Below are 21141 nucleotides of genomic sequence, written 5' to 3'. Positions count from 1 at the left end.
TTTCAATAATTAACACATTGCATACATTCTTCCTTGCAGTTCTCTTTTTGTCACAGTCTCTCTTAACTAAGAATATTGTCTTCAATCTCAAAATATTTGATTCAGCTTTCCTCGGGTAATGATCCCTGTGTATAGCATGCAGGTTGAATGAAAACCATGAGGCTTCCTTTTTGGTCAAGATTTTAATATTAGGTCAGTCTGGCCATGGTGGACACTCACAAGCGAATTTTTATTCCTCATCTGCACTCTGCTGTTATGTGTGACATTTAAAATGAGTCCATCGTCCTGACACACATAAAACCCCTCTTGTGCTGACAGTTCAGTGTTTGCAGGTCTGCCGAGGAGCTGCAAGAGGAAACGTGGGAGCCCCACCGTTGGGGCCTCAAAAGCAGTGAGGAACAAGAAGATTGGGGGTTTTCTCAGATAACAGGCCTGACTGAAAAAGAAGCTTACTTACCAAAGGAGCCAGAGGCCTCTCAATGACAGGGCAGAGAGTCAGCCAGGATTATAGCTGGAGCTGAGGAAACCAACCCGAGTATCAACCCCAAAGGGCAAAGCCATGGTGGAACAAAGAGCAAGAACGGGTTCCAGAACACAGGCAGCTGGGGTGAGAAGCCCAAAGAAACAGGTCAGAACTGCCATTAGGACAGGCATTCTGTGAATGAACCTCGGCTAGAGCGACCATCCATTAGATACATGCCGCTTTCCTAAGGCCAGACTTGGAGGTTTGAAGGTGTGATCGAGAGGTAAGACAAGCCAGTGGAGGTGTTGCCCACATGGAGTCCCCGCACTCAGCAGGCTGAAGCAAGAGGATTATGAGTTCGCAACCAGCCCACGCGGCATAGCCAGGCTTCGTCTCAAAAAAAGGAAATGAAAAAGAGCCAAGACCATAAGTTCGAATCATGTGCAGGAGTGAGAACTTTGTAAGACACAGGTTCTGGACCATGCATCACCCAAACAGACTGGTCTCGGAAAAACATGAAAATGTTAGGCATACTGTTATGTGCTTTGTGTCTAGATGTCCCAGCTGAGCCTCATGGAGTCATAGGTGGGGCTTTTCAGAGGTGGCTGGTCTAGGGTGTCATGCTGGGACCGTGGGTGCAGCGCCAGGATCAAGGGCACTTGGGCTGAGGCCAGCGGCCCCGCCCTGCGCAGTCTGGATAAGAGAGGAGAGGCGAGCTGTGGAGGCCGCTTGCTGCTTCTGCTGCTTCTGTCCTGCTAGCCTCTTCCCTGTGAATCCATCCTGCCTGGGAGCCAGCTGGTTATGGACTGAAACTAACCAGACGCTTCCTCCCTTAATTTGTGGGTGTTTGCTACTTTTTCTCAGCAATGAGAAAAGTAACTAAGACACTTACATAAAGTACTACAACAATAAAAGGAAAAATGCCACCAGGATGAGAGAAAGACACTAAACTGGAAGGGCAGTTCCCAAGACATACTGCACGGTCACCAGAGACAGGCGTGACAGTTGCAGATGCGCAAGTTGGGGCAGTGCTACAAGTCCTGTCCTCCTCTTGGGTGAGTCACAGGGCTTTAAGGGTTATAGAAAGTCCTGTAAGAAGCACTTATGTTTGATTTTATTAACCCAAGGTTTTCCATATTTTAGTTAACATGGAAACCTTTTTAAAATTATAGTTTATAAATGCTTACTTAGCTAAAAAAAAATGAGTTGGTTTGATTAAAAATGTCTTAATTGCATAAAAATTTTTTAATTTGTATTAAAATAATGTGATTTATTAGTACAGCCCTGTGGACATTTTTAAAAGTGAAAATGATGCCTGGTAAGTACAGGATCCTGAGTTCAATCCCCAGTACCACAAAAAAAAAATGAAAATGAGATATACCTAGTTGGGCATGGCACACCCATCTGTAATCTCAGCACTCCAGAGGCTGAGCCAGGAGGATCACCTAGAGTTCAAGGCCAGCCTGAACTACATAGCAAGACCTTACCTCAGAGAGGGGGGGGGAGAACAAAAGAAAAGAAAGAAGAAAACTAGGTACACTTTATATCAGAATAAACTCATATCATTTGGTAAAATAAATGAATCAGAAATCTAAACAAGGGGCCAGGGAGATAGCTCAGTAGAATAAGCGCTTGCCTGGCAAGTGCAAGATCCTGAGTTAAATCCCCAGTTCCAAAAAAAAAAAAAAACAAAAAAAGAAAAGAAAGAAATCTAAACAGTATATTGAAAAAGCCAGGGGCCGGTGAGATGGCTCAGTGGACTAAGCACCTGCTTAAGCCAGTGCAGGGACCAGGATGCTATCCCCCATATCGCATCTCACCAGCCCCGCCCCGAGGCGCACTGAGCCAGCAACCGAGACTGGGTGTGGGCGCACACACCTGTAATCCCAGCGCTGGGAAGGCTGAAAACAGGAGGATCACTATGAGTCCGAGCTACATAATGAGACCCTGTACCAAATACATAAGAAAGAAAGCAGTACAAGAAAATGACTACATAAAAATAAAAAGGGGCCAGGGAGATGGCTCAGTAAAATAAGTGCTTGCCTGGCAAGCAAAAGGACCTGAGTTCAATCCCTGGTCCACCAAAACAAACAAACAAAAAAAGAAAAAACACCAAAACTTGAGTAATGAATGTGTCAGTAAAAGATATTTGAAAAAACACCAAACAATCACAGCTATAGGCCCCAATAAAATCCTGTTTTTAAAATACATAAAAATAAAAAACCTGTGTTTGGCAAAGAAAATTCCATAAAGAAATGACAAAGCAAGGGAAAGAGTATGATAGAAGAAGGGGCATAAACATAGGTTAACATGCATGGCACATACATGTACACATACGTATTGCACAAATGGCCTTAGGCCTAAGTCATGCCACTCATAAGGAAAAATCCAAGTCAAGGCTGGGGGTCATCTAAAAGCTTGGCAAGACAGGAGGCTTTGCTGGCATGCACTGCTGGGGCAAGAAAGCCGACGAGCGCCACCTCGGGAGGGGATGTGCCAACATCCAACAGAGCCCAGTGTGCAGTGCCTTTTGTCCCGGGAATCGAAATCTACTCCAAGGACTTTACCTTGAACACACACACACACACACACACACACACACACACACCCCTCCACATGTATACAAATGCACCTGTCAAAGATTATTCCCTGCAATGTTAAGTGCAGTAACTGCAAAATATTGAAAACATGTCCAAAGGGACAGCAATGGAAAAGTAAATGATGGGAGTGCACACAGTGGGGCCGGGATGAGGAGGTCGGCTGGGCATGGAAGGGAGAGAGCCGGGATACACTGGGATGCAAAAATAAGGGCCGTAGAGGGACTACAGAAGGCTGCCTCTTGGAGAAGGAGGAGCATTTACTGAAACAAATACATGGTGTTTGCAAAGTGAAACCAAGAACAACACCCTAACCAATTAAGTGTCACACCTTTCTGTTTGTTTTTTTTTTTATTTTTGATTTGTTAATCTTTTATGTACTCAACATTAAAAATAATAGAAACCAACCAGAGTAGAAGAAAAAACCCTGAAATGTAACTCAAAGAAAAGCAGATGACTATGTTTCAAATGCACATGAGCTTTACTTTTTATAACTCATTTTTATACTTTTCTGCTGGATGGTTAAGAGCAAGATAGAGCAAGACCTATATAACAAGAAATGTAACTTTTATATCTGACAAGGTCAGTCAAATCCCCTCCGGACTTACCCTGATACCCTGTACCACAGTTTGGCTCAAGTCAACAACTTCTGACATTGCTAGTCCTGTGGATAACCCACTACTGTTATGGACTACTGGACTATATTGGATTACTTTGCTTAATTCATGCACCTACAATACTTAAATGGCAATGGAATATCCATCTCTGACAAAAGTGAACAAAAAGGGGGATATAAATGAAGGACCACTTTGTAGTGAAATATATATATTTTAGGATAGAAATACAGCTACTTTCTGTTAATTCAATGAGAAGAAAGATTTGTACTAATAGTGCTTAGACAGGATATCATGTCTGCATCTCATACTATAAATAACTACTACAAAGACAGCAATATGCAAAATGTATTTAATTATTGTAACTGTCCTACTGACCTGTTTTGAAACTGTCTCATTGCTATTTGTTTCTCAATAAAATTAATTTAAATAAATAAATAAAAACATGCATATGAGCATGCTGAAGGTGAGGGAGAACCCCCCCAAAGTAAGAATATATTTTGATTAACAACAATAACAAAAACAGAGAACTCAAGACTAGGTCTGCAGTATGCTGTTTGTTTTCATTTCTGTTTTGTGTTAACAGATTTTTTGTTTGTTTGTTTCTTTGTTTTGCTTCACAATTCTGAAACTACTTTGGGCTTTTTCTGTAATTCAGAAAATCAGTAATTGCATTGCAAATACTGGAAGCCACGTGCCTCACTGACACGGGGACTTACAGAAATGGACAGGGGACAGTGGGTGTGGAGTTCTGGGTTAGCACTGGAGGAACCAACATGGCCAGAAGTCAGGGGCCATCACGCATTGTCTGTAAAGGGCCAGGTGATAACTAATGCTCTCGCAGCAGCACAAAAGCAGGCTCCGACAGTGTAGAAACCGAAGAGCATGGCAGTGTTCCGATAAGACTTTACTGCGCACCCCGAAATTTGAAGTTCATATAACCTGCCTGTGCTGTGACAGATTAGGTTAAACTCTTAAGCACTTAAAGGTGTCAGTTGCTAAGTTAGTTCATAGGCTATGCAGAAGCAGGGAAAGGCCACGAATGGGACACCGTTTACAATCCCTGTTGATTGGTTGATAGCAAATATGATGCAAGGTGGTGATTGGAACATCCACGTCTATTGGATGTGCAGGAGTTCTTTGTAGTCTTCATGCAGCTTTTCTAAGATCTGACCTTGATTGCAAAAAGAACTCAATGCTGTCCATAGCCACTGCTAGGAAAGAACAGCAGCCATCAGACCGCGGCCTCAGAAGCAAGCATCTGGCTTTCTGTAACTGCCACCTGTATCTGTCGTGTGCCATGCACCAGGAGTAGGAGCTCCCGCCCATTCTGGGCACTTGCCAGCCCCGAGCAGGGGACCATCGCATCCCAGCGTCACTTTGTCTTGTTCGTCCCTGCTCGTCATCACTCTCGGGGAGTGCTGGTCATCAAGCTGGTAATCTCTGTATGACCTTGTAACTTTCTAGAGCCTGGGGACTTTCGGTCTGCTACATTTAAGTAGATTAAATAAATGGTGCTTGTCAGAAAGTGCCCTATGGGCTTGGAAGGCTGGGACAGAGCCCCTCTGCTGTCCTCAGTGTGCTGTATTGAAATTCAGTTCCCCGGCACGTCCACCGCACTCATCCACTAGCCATCATCCAGTGACAACTCTGGGGAGCACTGACACAGGGTCCCTTAAAATGCTACAACAAGCCACTACATCGTTTTTTACTTTAAAATCCTTTGTACCAGAAGAGTAAGTGGCTTGCAAGAAAGTCCTCAGCTGTATTAAACTAGAAGTTACTCCACCACCCTTTACTGGTTTAATTCCAACAAAATCAAATTCTTGCTGGTTCATCAGATAAGTAAAGCTGTACTTGATCCCTATTGAGAATGAAGACGAGGGTGGCACAGCTGAAATCTAGGGGATGCTGACTCTGTGTCTGGATTCATGCCAAATGTCATCCACCTTAAAAAGACTTTTGTTGGTAAATGTTTATCATAGAATGAAGTGCAGCCCTTGCACACAGGGGCACGAGTGCTTAGCGCATCCTGATCCTTTCGGCTTCCCTCCTCCCTTCTGTCTTTTGCCATCCCCAGGTCCCTGCCCGTCTTCACAGAGTCTGTCTTCCTGCTTCCTACCATCTGTTTTTATTTCGCTCCTAAAAGTATTTATATTTTAGGTTTTTCTTGGAAGACAAACTGCAGCACTTGAGGTCTGGAGCTCATTTATTTTACTTAGCACTGTGGAGTCGGGGTGCACCCGTCTTCCTACAGATGACTCAAATGTACCCTTCCTTATCCTCTTACCCATTTCTTTCTTGTTTAACCCTGCCACACAAACTCTTGCTTTCTTCTTTTGATACTGAGACTTGAACTCATGACCTCGTGCTTGTTAGGCAGGCGCTGTGCCACTGAGCTACATCCCCAGCTTCCACCCAAACTCTGGGGTGCTGTCACTGTCTCCTTTGCATACTTGGGCTTAGCAGCATGAAGTGACAGGGCCAGGTTTTTTCTCTAGGAAACACAGAGCCAGGACCAGCCCTGAGGGCTGGTGCTCGCAGCTCCCCCAACCTAGACAGACAGACAGTACAAAAAAAAAGACACCCAGAAAGAAACCATTTGGCCTCCTGTTGAGGGGGAAAAAGTAAACAGTGCAGGGAGTTTAAGGTCGATAAAGAAGCAGAATGCACAGTGGAAAATCCCTGGCTTTCCCGGCCTGCCCCACCTCCCCAAAGTACTGGAGCTCACCGTGACTCAGACCTTCTGGGCACTGCCAACCTGAACTGTACCCACCCAGGAACCTGCTGGTGGGAACTGCAGGCTGGGAGCGGGGAGGAATCCATGGAAACAGGAAGGTGAAGTTGGCAGCTTGGGCAGCGGATGGGAAGTCGGAGGACAGGGTCGATGGAGCAGTCTGCCCGCGCGATAGGAGTCCCTTCTGCCTCTCTAGCCTGAGCTAAAGCACGCGGACTCCACTGTCACGGTGACTCCATGGCTGCTCTGAGACTAAATTCTGTTTGATCACATGGGAAATGTCATCCATGACATGCGACACGTGATTTTTACCATGCTTTCTTCCTGTGCTGTGTTTTATCTAAGTCACTGAAATAATTTTCTTATTGAGGAAAAACTGTGCTGCACTTTTGTAACCATAATAAACTCTCGAGAGGAATGGTCAGCTCTTAGTGACTGTATGGATCAAATAACGGGGTAGCGAAGTGGTCGCGCCACCTTAACCAGCTTGTAACCCCGTATGCTAATAGTATCCAAGCACCTTAACTTTCTGAAATACGAAAGATGTGGAAATTCAAGAGAAATGAAAGTTCAAACCAGACATAGAAGCTGTATGTGGAATTGTGGACGCGCTGTGCATTCACTTCCTCTCCTTGTGTCCTCTTGCAGGGACTGGTTAAGCATGCTCAGCCCCCCGATTGTTCCCCCCGGCCGTCGGCCCCTGGAGCAACACCTGGACTCCTCCGGAAGCCTGAGCACCCAAGGTGGGAGTGCGGAAAATGCCGTGCGTCACGAAATTAATTTCCTACAAAGAAAACCAGGCACTCTGGGGTGCCGCTACCGTCAGCCAGCCTTCCACACCCAAAGTGAGGTGACCTGTGCTTCATGTTTTAGGGTGACAGGTTCTTTACAGCTAGGCAGAATACAGACAGAAACGGTCTCTGGTCTTCCAAAGGCCAATCCCAGAGAATAATGATTTAAGGCAGAAGAACATGGCTTTGGTATTCGGTTGGCCTTCATCTGAATTCCAGAGCTTCCTTTATCGACTTTGGTTACCTCTCCCGTGAAATAATGCTGACACTAGCCAGTCCCAGCTGCAGAGCGCTAGAGGTCCTGCGCAGGGGGCGCCTCCACGGGGCCCAGCGGGTGCCGCCAGGGGATGGGCTCCCAGAGCGCCTGCTCCCTGTGGCCCGCGCGGTGACGCCTCAGTTCCCGGAGGCTGTGCGCTCCCACAGTGACAACAGGGCTTACGGCGCTGCAGACTGGGCTGTTGGCATCAGGACCAGCGTGGCATCGTAGCGCACACGCTACCTGTACATGGGTGGTGGTGCTGGCTGTGGACGGTGCAGCGCGTCCAAGTATGACGGTACACGATAGCGCTTGATGTAGTGCGCAACCATGCTGCTGGCTCATGTATTTAGAATTAATTTAGAATGATTCTTTTTGTTAGAATATACTCTTTTTACTTCTTTAAAAGCCCAGTTCGCTATAAAACATGGGAGAGAGACCAGCAGCAGCACCTGCGGCCTGTTTACCATGGCCTTGGATGGATCACGAGGTCACAGCACGTGACTGACAGTGCCATGCAGGTTTGCACAGGCCCACTCTGCAATGACAGAGTGACGAAGTCGCCTAACGCTGCACCGCCCAGACCATGTCGCCACCTACATGCGCCTGCAGGCGTTCTCCTCCATGCAGAGATGTAGCCTTTCTGCCAGAGCAGAGGCTGACACTGGGCTTCCAGGTCAGGAGAACGTCAACAGCACGCCTGTGAGACTGTGGATGAGCTGGTCGGGCCTGGCTGGGAGTGAGGAGCTTGGCTGGGGGGACACAGTGGAGGCGAGATGTAAGCAAGCCTTCAGTGACAGCAGAGGAGTTGCGACGGGAGGGTGGTAGCAGTCTCGTGTGTGTAACTGGAGTGACAGATAACCTGAGTGCCCCTCCGCAGGGCAGTTTTCTGGGTTAAATACTAAAGCTAAAAAAGCCGGGGTGGGGCCAGCCAATATAAATTGCTCCAAAGAAAGTGCCCAGTTTCCTTGTTTGTTTGTTTTTCTCCCCCCCCCCCCATCTAACTGCTCCAGGGAGAAAGTGAAGCATTCCGTTCTTTCTGGCCTAGCGAATTCAGCAGTGAGAGTCATACATCTGGGTTGCGTGTCCCGGCCGCCCAGGGGATGGAGATGTCACTGTGATTTACTGTCTTAAATAGATGATGAGAGAGAGAGAGAGAGAGAGAGAGAGAGAGAGAGAGAGAGAGAGAGAGAGAGAAATAGATGGTGCTTCTCAAATCTGGAATCTTTTTAGAGGTGTACATTTATAATTACTTATGACAGAAAAATAGAATCTTGCCCGTCAGGAGGGCACCTTGCTGTGAGGGAACAACTAATCCATTATGTCAGTGTCCTAAATAAGCCACGGGAGTCGGGGGCACGGTCCTTGGGCACAGACACCCAAGACAGATAGCAGTGCGACGTGGAGGGCAGGGCGTCTCACAGTCCTGTGGAAGCCGTGTTCTGACAGCGGGAACTCCACTGTGTTGAGGTAAGCAGACCCTCCATGAGAGCAGATTAACAAATTAAACTCAGAAGACTGCACAAATGTGCGGCTGCCCCTCTCCCTGCTCCCTTCCGCTTTTCTCGGCTTCTGCTCCCCGCAGGTACTTGAGGTTTGCAGTTAATTAATCCCACCACCGACTAGTGTGTCCTGTCTACTCACCTTTGCCTTTTCTGCTGGGCTCCAGTGCGTCACAGTTAATTAACGCCACCAACAGTTACTGCATCCTACAACACCTCTCCCAATGGCAGCCCAAAAACTGAATTATGTAGGAGTCAGTGTGACAAAGGAAGTGAAGACCTCTACATTGAAAACTACAGTACTGGGCCGGTGAGATAGCACAGCAGACTGAGTGCCTGCTTAGGCAACCACAGGGACCAGCATTTGATCCCTGGCACCACCTACCAAGCCGGCCCCATCCGCAGCACACTGAGCCGGCAACTGAGTCTGGGCATGGTGGTGCACACCTGTAATCCCCTACCTGTGGAGGCCGAAAACAGGAGGATCGCCACGAGTCTGAGCTGCATAGTGAAACCCTGCACCAAATATGTTTAAAAAAATAAAACTAGTACTCTGAAAAAGAAGATCAAAAAGGGTGCTAGAAAATAAAAAGCCCTTGGTTTTTTGTTTTGTTTTGTTTTTTTTTTCTTTTCCAGTACCAGGGATTGAACTCCAGACCTTGTATTTGCCAGGGAAACGCTTATTCTACTGAGCCATCTCCCCGGCTCAAAAACCCTTGTTCTTGGATAGGGAGAACCAATATAGTGAAAATGGGCATATTTCTAAAACTATGGCCAGGGCTGGTGAGATGGCTCAGTGGTCTAAAGCACCTACTTAGAACAAGCTTAGCAAAGCACAGGGACCACGGTTCAATCCCCCAGCACCACATGCCAGCCAGCCCCGCCCCCTGGTGGGCTGAGCTGGACACACACACACACACATACACACACAAATAAATGAATAAAATTTAAAAAATAAAAAAATAAAACTATGGCCACTTACACTAAAATTTATTATTACAGATTTAATGCTATGCTGATCAAAATTCTACTAGCGTATCTCACAGAATTAAAGAAAACAATCCTAAAATGTATGTGGAACAAGAAGGGACCTAGACTAGCAAAAGCAATTATGAAGAAGAAGGAAAAAAGCAGTTCTGAACAACAGGCGCAGTAAGGGGCATCACGACCTCTGACCTAAAATCACACTGCAGGCGACTAGGATAGACACGATGGTGTTGGGAGAAGACACCGCAGACCTGGGATGATGGAGCAGGTCGGGAGACCCAGAACAGCTCCAGACATCCTGAACCCCTTCTGTTTGACAAAGGAGCCCAATACACTCACAATAAGACAGCCTCTGTAGTAGGTGGTGCTGGGAAAACTGGCTCACCACATGCCGAAGATTAAAACTAGACCCGTATCTTTTACCATGACTAAAATCAAAATGGATCAAAGATCTAAGTATTAAAATGGAAATACTAAATCTGCTGGAAGATAGAATAGATAGAACTTTTGAAGGCCCGGATGTAGGCAAAGACTTTATGAATAAAACCCGGTCACACAGAAACTGTCACAAAGAATCAACAAGTGGATCTCATCTTAGTAAAAAGCTTTCGTACCACAAAAGAAACCACCAACAGAGTGAAAAGACAACCCACAATGTGGGAAAAAATTTTGCCAGCTGTTCTTCAAATAAAGGCCTAATATCTAGGATATATAAAGAACTCAAAAAATCAGACTCCCAAATCTAAAGATCCAATCCAAAAATTAGCCTCTAAAACAAATAAGATACTTGTCAGATGAAGAAATACAGATGGCAAATAAATATATGAAAAAAAAGTGTTCATGGGGGCCTGCTAAGTGCCTGCTGAAGCAAAGCAGTCAGGCGCGGGATGCTGTGGTTCGATCCCCTCATCCTCAAGCCAAACCAGACCTGCCCTGAAGGCAACCTGAGTGGCCAAAAAAAAAAAAAGTGTTCAACATCACTGGTCATTTGAGAGATACAAATTAAAATAACACTGAGACTCTGTCTCACCCCAGAAAGAATGGCGATTATCAAGAAATCATCCAGTAACAAATGCTAGAGGGGCAGAAGGAAAAAAGGAACGCTTCTCCACTGCTGGTGGGAGCTCAGACTGGGCAGCCACTGTGGAGTCAGAGTGGGGATTCCTCAGAATGCTAGGATCAGGGCCCCATTCAACCCAGCCATCCCCTTCCTGGGCATCTTCCCCAAAGACCTGAAAATGTCACCCACACAGTGATATATGGACACCCATGTTTACAGCAACACGGTCTGTAGCAACTAAATCTTGGCAACAGCCCAGATACGCCTCAAGCAAGGAATTGATGTCATGGTTTGTGCCTAGATGTTCCCCCAAAGCCTCCTACAGTCATAGGATTGTCTCAGAGCTGGCTAAACCTAGAGTCTGTGATAGATTCATGGTGGGGTGCTGGGATTAACTGTGGGTGCTTGCTGGATGAGTCCACTGCGTGGGATGATACAGTAGAAGGGACAGAGAGAGGCGTGCTCGATCTCTCTCCCTCTCCCCCTCCCCCTTCCCCTCCCTCCTTCCCCCCTTCTGCTGTTGCTTTTGCTGTCCTCTCGCCATCAGCTGTTGCCCCTCTGCCATGCGCCACCCTTCCCTGGAGCCATCCAGTTATGGACTGAAACCTCACAAACTATGAGCTACATAAACCTTTCCTCTTTTCATTCTCAGTGTTAGGTACCTTGTCTCAGCAGTGAGGGAAAAACAACTAAAACAATGGATAAAGAAGAGGTAGATTCTTCAAATGCTGTGGAATACTACTCTGCCATAAAGAAGGATAAGTTTGAAACACTTCTAGGCAAATGGACGCACCTTGAGAACATACTTGCAACTGAAATAAATTTGAGAGTTATGTCTAAATATCACCTCGTGGTGTGAGAAGAAGTGTAAATAAGGAGCAAAATGTATGATAGGTGTTGGGACATGGGAAGAAAACATTTAAATGTGAAGGGGAACAGGGAGGGGAGGAAGGGACAAGAAAAAAAGGAATAGAAGAAAAGTGGAAACCAAGCAACAAGGGAAGGGAGGGGAAAGGGGGAAACAGCTAGGAATACCATGCCCAGGTGCAGTGTCCTCACTGTACACATCTACAATGTATCCATAAAATAGAAAAGAAAAAAAGCTACTGTTTCCTATGTGCTTTGTTTTTATGTGGTTTTAGCTGGTTTGAGTTCCCAGCTGGCCCTTACTCCTGCACCAGGATAGGGTTTTCACCCATCCCCATGATGTGTTCAGCCTTCCCTATGATGTGTCCACTAAAGAAGAACAGGCTCGTGTTTCTGCTTTATGCCGTGGGGGCGTGGCTGTGGCAGGCCAGGGCTCCCCGGGTTTCCATTACACAGTGCCATTCATTTGCATTTGCTGTTTTAGCCCAACTCTGCCGCGTCCTTAAGTGTCGCCCCTCCATAAGGAAGGTGGCGTGTGCGTGTGTGTATGTGTGCCTGTGTATAGGTGTGGACATGTGTGAGAGAGCAGTGGTGAGGAAACCGAGCCACAACACCCTTAAATGATTCGCCCAAGGTCACATAATTTGGTGGCAGAGCTAGAATTTCATCCCAAGCCACCTGGCTCCAGAGCCTTGCCTCTTGGTTTTCATCAAGATTTTGGTAAAATGTTTTCAAGATTTTAACCTTGTTACATAGATTGCCTGCTCAAAAAAGTAATATATAAAATGAGGAATTGGCATAAGATGTTTGCATTGAGAGTTTCTGGTTTATGGATCAAAGCATTTGCAAGACTTAAGGAAAGAGCCACCTGCTGCTCATACTCGGAGCAGCCGAGTGGTCGCCGCGCCCCACTCCTCCACCCGACTGCCGACGCCGAGCCCGCGCAGCTGAAGTGGCAGCTGCATTTTCCTGGCCAGCAAAGATGGCCTGACCGAGACGGAATTCTCCACAGCTGCCTGGCCATCCGAAAGGAAATCGCGAATTACATCTGGCCCGAGTCAGGGCCCCTCCCCACCGCACCCCGTTCAGGAGCACTCCTGTCACAGCCAGTCGCTGCTTGGCCCGACTGCTGCAAGCGTACAAACGCCACCTGCGAGTGAGCCGAGCAGCCCGAAGGAACGCCCTGCTCTCCGACCCCTGCCGCGGGGCCGAGCGAGGCACAGTGGGCTCGTCACACTCCCTCCGGGGCTGTGACATCCGCGCTGAATATCAATCACCACAAGCACGGGCGCCCTTTAGCACTTAGCAAAAACGTGTTTTCCTGCAGTCCATGTGAATTGTAAAAACGGGAAGTTAAGATTTCAGAACTTGCTCAAAAAAACCATCAAACTGACCTTTTGAAAATGAACCGTACCTTGCTCGAAGAACGGTTGTCAATTTGTTTTTGACATTTGTACCTTTACAGATACGACCCTTAAATTATTCATGCCTGGCCGCTCAGCAATGGAATCATAATGACCTCTCCCTTCAGCCGCAGCAGACCTCGCTCTCCGCTCGCGCAGATCTTGAGCGAGGGAAGGGTTCCAGGCTAGAGGCTCAGAAAACAGCATCCCCAGCCTTCCCTGCGCCGCGGTGGTGCAGGCGCTCCTTGATAATACTAGTCTCCCGTGAGGCAGAAACAGGCAGGAGATGCTTATGTTTTAGATTTAACGTCCAGATTACTAGCGAAAAATTTACAGAAGCCTCCCGACTCCTCGCAAACGCCCAGAGCGGGCTGTGTGGCTGCTGCCCTACTCCACGGAGGAAGCCTTGCAGCGTCTTCCTGCCGCGGCCACACAGTCACGCGACAGTACTTAGTACTCTGAGACTAAAAGTCACCCTCCGTGACGCAGATGCAGAAGGACTGTAACCGGATATGATGGAAACTGTAACTGACAAACCCACAGCACATCATGCTAAAAGCAGTAACAAGACAAGGACACCCCGTTACCTGTTCCATTCAATAGAGTACTTAAAATGTTAACCAGAGAAATTAGACAACAGAGAGAAATAAGGACACATATAGGAAAGGAAAAACCTACACTGTCATTATGTGCATATGACTTATACTCCACCCAGAACCAAAGAACTCCCCAAAACCCCTTAGAATCAATGATGAACTGCAGCAAGGTAACAAGACCAAGGCCCAGCAGTCATTATGAGGGGCCGGCGGGAGAGCTCAGTGAGCTGAAGCGCCTGCTTAAGCAGATGCAGAGACCTGGGCTCCATCCCCAGCGTGCTGCCCCGCCCCGGGCGCACTGAGACAGCGATTGAGACCGTGTGGTGGTGCACACCTGCAATCCTAACGCTTGGGAGGCTGAAAACAGGAGGATCATTATGAGTCCAGTCTGTGTGGTGAGACCCTGTAGACCCTGTCCTAAATATATTCTTAAAAATTCATTGTCATTGGTGCACACCAACTGAATGGGATGTGTCTCGGTACTTTTCAGTCATTGCTGGGACAAAATACCCGACACCCAAAATTAAGGAAGGAAAGGTGTATTTAGTTCACAGTGAGTAGAGGTTTCAGTCCACACTCAGCTGACTCCAAGGCAGCAAAACAGCAAGAGCCAAAAGGGAGGCGCAGCAGCTGGCCGGGGCAGCGGGCAAGCCTGTCTCCCTTCCTTACACTGCATTCAGGCTGCCCACCCCAGGGCAGTGTAGCACTCACACCCCTCATCCCAGCACTGGATCACGAATTAATCACAAACTCTAGAAGCCACCCTGTGACTGCATGAGTCTTTGGGGGGACACCTAGCCACAAACTGTAACAGGATAAGAAGGAAATTAAGAAATAATGCCATTCACATTAGCATCAAGAAAAATGAAATCCCTAGGAATTAATGTAACCAGGGAAGTGAAAGGCCTCTATAAACAACGCTACAGTACTCTGGAAAAGGAAAGTGAAAATAACATCAGAAAACGGAGGGCCGGCCAAATAGCTCAGTGGATTAAAGCACCTGCGGCAGATGCAGGGGCCGGGGGATTCAATCCCCGGGCCTGCCTTGCCAGCCCCACCCCCAGGGCATGCTGAGACAGCAATTGAAACTGGGCGTGGTGGCACACACCTGTAATCCCAGCTCTTCGGAGGCTGCAAACAGGCGGATCACTACGAGTCCATCTAGTAGTGAGACCCTGTACACCCTGTAGACCCTGCCCTAAAATACAAAAAAAAAGGGGGGGGGAGGACAAAGAAAATGGACAGATGTCCTCTGCTCCTGGATAGGCAGAATCAGTATTGTCATAATTGCCATACTAGAACTGTTAAAAAGATTCAATACAGTCTCAATCAGAATTCCAACAACATACTTTACAGAGCTAGAGAAAGCATTTCTAAAATCCCTATGGTACTAGAAGAGACCCAGAATAGCAAAAGCAGTTCGGGTCAACAAAAGCAAAGCAGGAGGCATAGCAATACCTGACTATTGTAGTTACTTTCTTATTCCTGAGACCCAAAGTTAAAAGAAGAAAGGTAACACTCAGCTCATGGAGGTTTTAGTTCACAGTCAAGTGGCATGGTGGCATGGCAGATGGCAGCAGAGTAGCAGCAGTAGCAACCAGCAGTGACAACAGCAGCCCTCTTTCTGTCCCTTACATTCTATCCAGGCTACCCGCCCACCTCCAAAAAGCCCTACTTATGATCACATGAGGCTTTGGAAAAACATCTAGATGCAAGCCATAAAACTGACTTCAAGCTATACTCTAAAGCAATAGTAATAAAAACAGCATGGTAGTGGAACAAACACAGGCACATGAATCAGTGCAACACAAGTAAGGACACAAAACTTCTGCGGACATACTCAGCTATTTGATCTTTGACAGAGGGACCAAAAGCATTTGTTGGAGGAGAGACAGCCTGTTCAATAGTGAGGCATTGAGAAAACTAGTTATCTGTGTGTAGAAAATTGAAACTGGGCCTGTATCTCTCACCATATACTTAGGTAAAATCAAACTGGATCAAAGATAGAAGCCTACTGGGAGATCAAATAGGTAAAAACACTTGACATACTGTAGGAAAAGATTTTCTACACAGAACCTCAGTTGCACAAGAAGTAACAGCAAGAATTAACATAGGAATTATGTCATATTATAAAGCTTTTGTACAGCAAATAATCAGTAGAGCAAAGCGACAACCTATAGAATGAGAAAAAATTGCCAGCAACTGCTCAAACACAGGTCTAATATCTAGAATATACAAAGAACTCAAGAAAATTACAACTATCTAAAGTCCAGTGAAGACACGGACAAGAGAAGCGAACCAATGCTTCACAAGGAAGAACCACAGTCACCAAATATACAGGAAAATGTCCGGAATCTCTGGCCGTTAGAGAAGCGCAAAGTGCAACAGTACTAAGATTCCTTCTTCCTCCAGAAAGAATAGCGATCATCAAGAAATCAAACAGTGACAGCTGCTGTCCCGTCCAGTGGGTCAGTCAACAAAGGTCACCTGGGCGAGGAGCAGGGAATTGAGGAGGGGACAAAGGACAGGAAACGTGAGAAATGGAGACAAGACAGGAGAGTCTGATCAAGTCTCGTTTATTCAGGGGAGGTGCTGGGTATATATGGTGGAGGCGCAGGGAAATGAGGTCGGCGGGTAAAAGGCGCGAGTAACTAGGCAACCGGGCTATGACAGGAAGTCCCACCTCCCGGGCATAGCAGGAGACTTATGGGAAATAGGTGGGGTAAGAAGAACTAGGAGCTTAGCTCGGCAGAGGTAGTGGAGGAGGAACCCGGAAACCCACTTGCAATAGGATTGGAGGCCTGGAGTTATTGCACATCCCACAAGCTGCTGGTGAGGTGTGGTGAGGAAGGAACCCTCCTTCGTTGGTGGTGGGAATGTAAACTAGTGCAACCACGAAGGAAACCCGTATGGAGATTTCTCAAAGAACTAAAATAAGAAATTCCGCCTGACCCAGCTGTCCCCCTCCTAGGTATCTTCCCCAAAAATCTAACGTCATTGTACTAGAGTGATGCCTGCACATAGATGTGGACAGCAGCACAGCTCCGAATAGCGAGTCCCGGAAACACCTGTACGCCCATCAACAGGTGACTGGATAGAGAAAATATATATGTATCTATAATGGAATACTACTATGCCATAAAGAATGACTGATTGAAGACATTTGTAGGAAAATGGATGCACCTGGAAAATACAACGTTGAGTGAAATAAACCCGATGCCCAGGCTCACGTCCCATTGGTTTCTCACTGGAGTGAGGCAGAGCTCTAAAAAAGAGTATGAAGGGCGGATGGGAGGGGGCAGGGAGAGGGGTCCCTGGCAGCAGGGAGGTGGGCCAAGGAGAAAAGCAGGTGGGGGTGGGGAGGGAGGGAAAAAAGAATGAGCGGCTGCGTGTGCCAGATCCGACTAACCTCAATTAGTGTAAGCATTATACGCCATATCATGAGCTGTTATTAGTAATATGAACAAGAATAAAAATGGGACAGGAGAATTAGAGGGGAAGAAGAAGGGGATTTTAAAAAGAAGCTATCAGAGGTACACACATCCACTCCCCAAGATGATTAGAAACATCATGACCTGCAAATGTTTTCTCAAATATGTTCTAATAAAATAAAAAGTAAATTAAAATAAAAGTTACGGGGCCAGGAAGATGGCTCAGTGGAGTAAGTGCTTCCCTGGCAAGTGCGAGGGCCTGAGTTCAATCCCCGGTTCTGCCAAAAAAAAAAAAAGTAAAAAATAAATAAAAGTTCCACTGCTTTGAGCACCTGTAGTGCCTCCAGGACGGCCAAGTATGGCATTTAAGACATAGTAGGCGCTGTGCAAATAACGGATTAGCAAATGAGTCCTCAGTCAAGGGAAACACGGAGATGCCTGGAGCTATTCTGAGTCTTGTTTGAACCTTAAAGGTTTAAGTTGCCAGGCAGACCTTTCCCCAGAAGAGGAGTACTGGTGATGCAGAACTCGTCAGGAAGCTCGCAGGGGCAAAGCACGCTGCGCGCCCCGCATCCCGTCTGGAGCTTTCCGGGCGTACGCCACAGCGACCTCTGCCAGCATTGCCCTGTGTGGGGCAGTGTTGACTCCATGTTACCGAGAGGCAAAGAGGCCATCCTGGGTCACAGCCCGCTGGGTGTGCACAGGACATTGTCCCCAGCCTGTGACCAGAGCCTGACCTTCACTTCCCTGCTGCACGGTTACGGAATTCCCACCTGATCAATAAGAAACGCAAACGAAACGTTTAGTCTGACATCTTAAACTTGGGGATTCGTCCTTTCTTGAAGTCTTCGGGATTGCATAGAGCCTGCCTTGACCCTCCACTCAGGCCCACAGTGCCCCACCTCGGCTCTCTAGTTCAAGTACTGGTTCCTGGTCTGCGTGGCACTGAGTGCAAGGCTCTGCCCTTCCCCTGTCTTGGCTGCTGTTCCCTGCTTAGACTTGGGGCGGAGATTTTCCTTTAATCCCTAGCAGCCGCAGCGGCTGTCTTCTCCCATGAAGATCTGCGTATACAGGGGTGCCTTTTTGGAGCTTCAGGTGCCTTTTTGGTGCCTTTTGGAGCTTTAGGAACGAGCTCTGGCAGAAGCGTAAGCACTGCTGCGCTCTGAGGCTCTTCTCCTCTCTAGAACCTTCTCCACCTATTTACCCCTCAAGCAAGCTAAAAGAGGTCTTGGCCCAGCATATGGGCCCAGCTTGCCTTGTGGGAATTGGGTGCATTTTCCTGTACCTCAGTAGTGACATCTTGCCTGCAGTCAGGCCCTCAGGACACTAACAGCCCCGTAGGCCTCAAGAGTACAGCAGCATGGCTAGTCCCCCGCCCCAGCCTCATGTGTGCCGAAAAGCATTCAGAGCTGTAAACCGCACACATTTATATCACTACGTATATGTAAGGCGCGACTACCTCGAAACAGCAGTAGCTCTAACCCCTCAACGATCATCCAGATCCTTCCACATGCTCCTTAAGTGGCACCTTCCAAATCCGGTTCCTACAAAGGGCACTGGAACTCCAAGCACCACATGGTGTTTGTCTTCCAAAACCAATTTAGCTTTCTAATAGAACAAAGTATCGTTTCAGCATTTCTAATCCACCGTGGGTCATGCATCTTTTTCCTCCTTGAAGGCACACGTCTACCAAAAACCACCCTTCAGCAGCTCAGGTCGACCTTCCAGATGGTAGTGTAACTTAATTCTGCCCTACAAGGAGGAACAGTGTGAGGAGGGTTTGCAGCCACCTAGTGTGCCCGCGGCCGAATCATAGTTCCTGTGTCATTTTTATTGATCTTAGGCTGACTCTTCCGTCTGGTAACCCCGCACTGTTGAATTGTTTAAACAATGGCATCTTAGCATGCACATAAAAACGTACTCAATCAGTCCTTAAGATCCATAGAAGAGAAAATGCATTAACTTTTTAAAAATATTTGAGATGGCAGAGTCAGAAAATCGAAAATCAAGCTGAGTGTCTTGATTCAGGGATTTAAAATCTGATAAACTGGTGTCACATTGTTTATTTGCAAGCTTGAAGATTTAGCTCATGTGTATGGGTTTCCTATTATCTACCACTAAAATGCATTGAATATTAGATGATTAAACGTTTATATTAACAGCTCTCAGGTGAACTGAAAGGGTGATTTATCTGAGCTGATCTACGCGAGGGGAGGACTGGCAATGTTGCTGGTTTTGGTCTGGCTCAGTGGGCTTTGCTTCTGTCGTTGCTGTTAACCAACTTCAAAGTGGAAGAGGCTCACAGTTTGTAAACAGATTATTATCTGAAAGGTAATTTTATTTCATGAGAATGGCTTTATTATATGGCGAAGAGTAGAAATGTAATTTGGACCCCTGTCCGGATGCTCTCAGCCTGGTAACACAAAATGGTTTTATTTGTTAATTTGTCCTTTTAGGGTTTCTGTAGCCAGTATTAAATGGAGCAATTTAGCATTTTGAGGAAAAACAAACTCTGCACTCTCCAAGAATATAATTGAAAATTACCCCATACCCATGCAGGATAATTACCTTTCAAAACATTTCCCAGCGCTTGACATCACAGTAATGGCTTAGTGGTAGTATAATTTCATTACACAGGGATCACAATGGTGAAACGATGTATGTTGGAGGTTTTGAAAATTAAGTTACAATGAAAACAAAACCTTTTATGTAAGTCTGAAGCACTTATTTCAATGTAAAATTATACGCAATCTCACCCGATTTTTGTATGAATGTCATTGTTGGTGGTTTTTAAATTCAGCCACTTAACGCTTTGGTACTAAAACCTATCTTGGCACCCATGGTTATGGTGCATGAGGCTCCAGGTCCACAGTGATGTGCACTGGACCAGAGGCATTTATGTGGCCGTTCCAGCCCCAGTTTGTATGCATTATGCAGCAAACCCTCCGCCCAGGAACGAGATCCACCTTGCTGCCTTTGCAGCTGGGTGATAAGGACCCATGGCCCGTCGCACTGGTTGTTATCTTGAAGGCTTCTAGACTGGCTGTGACCTACGTTGAGCCTTCTCATTTAATAGCAGCAGCTTACAGTTGGGTTTTTTCATAACATATAGACCCAGAAGACGCTAAGCACTTACATGGCGCCTAATTCCTGTCAGTCCAGGGTCTGTTTCTCTCAGCGCATCGACCAACTAAAGACAAGAAACCAAAGGGCGGCCCCGTGAGGCAGCATGACATAGGGCCGTGGACCTCAGTGACACTCCACTTTGATGTCCTACCTCACAGAAATAATTAGACTTGATTTTGGAAACACAGGATTTTGGTCCAAGGCCTGGCTTTTGTTTTTGCTTTGTAGTACTAAGGACTGAACCCCAGGACTCTAATGTACTCCCCACTGAGCTCCATCCCCAGCCCAGGACTCTCTGCAAAGATGGATTCCTCGCGTCCTACATAAAACCAGTTGGGAACTTTTGGTTTTATTCAAACCCACTACTTTTTTATTGTGGTAGTAAGGCCTGCGAGCTTGCGGTAGGGGGTCTGTTGAGAATGAACACGCCGCTTTCGTGATGAAGGCTGGCCTCCTGCCTCTCCCTCGGCTATGACTAGGCCAACACCTGCTGAGTGCCCACGGCGCATGCTGTCCTTACATCTTCTCTGGGACAATGACAGGCGCTGCTGATGGCCTGGCTTTGCATACAGGAAGTGGAGGCTTGGAACAGGGGCAGTTCCATGTCCCACAGCAGTGCTGTGGTACACATGGGATTTGGGCCCAGTCTGTCTGACTTCCTTGTCTAAATGTCACACCAGTAAGTACCGTGGAAGGCCTTTTTTTTTTTTT

The 21141-nt window shown here is 46.9% G+C and overlaps 1 protein-coding gene across 8 annotated transcripts in view; it reads left to right on the top strand.

The window, feature by feature from the left end:
- The window catches only part of CUNH3orf67 (chromosome unknown C3orf67 homolog), a 334462-nt gene that overhangs the window by 309287 nt on the left and 4034 nt on the right, over positions 1 to 21141 (top strand). For all 8 annotated transcript variants that reach the window (XM_023715803.1, XM_023715800.1, XM_023715798.1 and 5 more), the window contains one exon: positions 7060 to 7154. In XM_023715803.1, coding sequence (XP_023571571.1) covers positions 7060 to 7154 — 95 coding nt within the window. The remainder of the gene's footprint in view (positions 1 to 7059; positions 7155 to 21141) is intronic.

This window comes from Octodon degus, unplaced genomic scaffold (genome assembly GCF_000260255.1).
Source record: "Octodon degus isolate 3935 unplaced genomic scaffold, OctDeg1.0 scaffold00043, whole genome shotgun sequence".
NCBI lineage: Eukaryota > Metazoa > Chordata > Mammalia > Rodentia > Octodontidae > Octodon > Octodon degus.
Note: the sequence above shows the minus strand (reverse complement) of the source record. Positions and strands in the feature narration are given on the sequence as shown.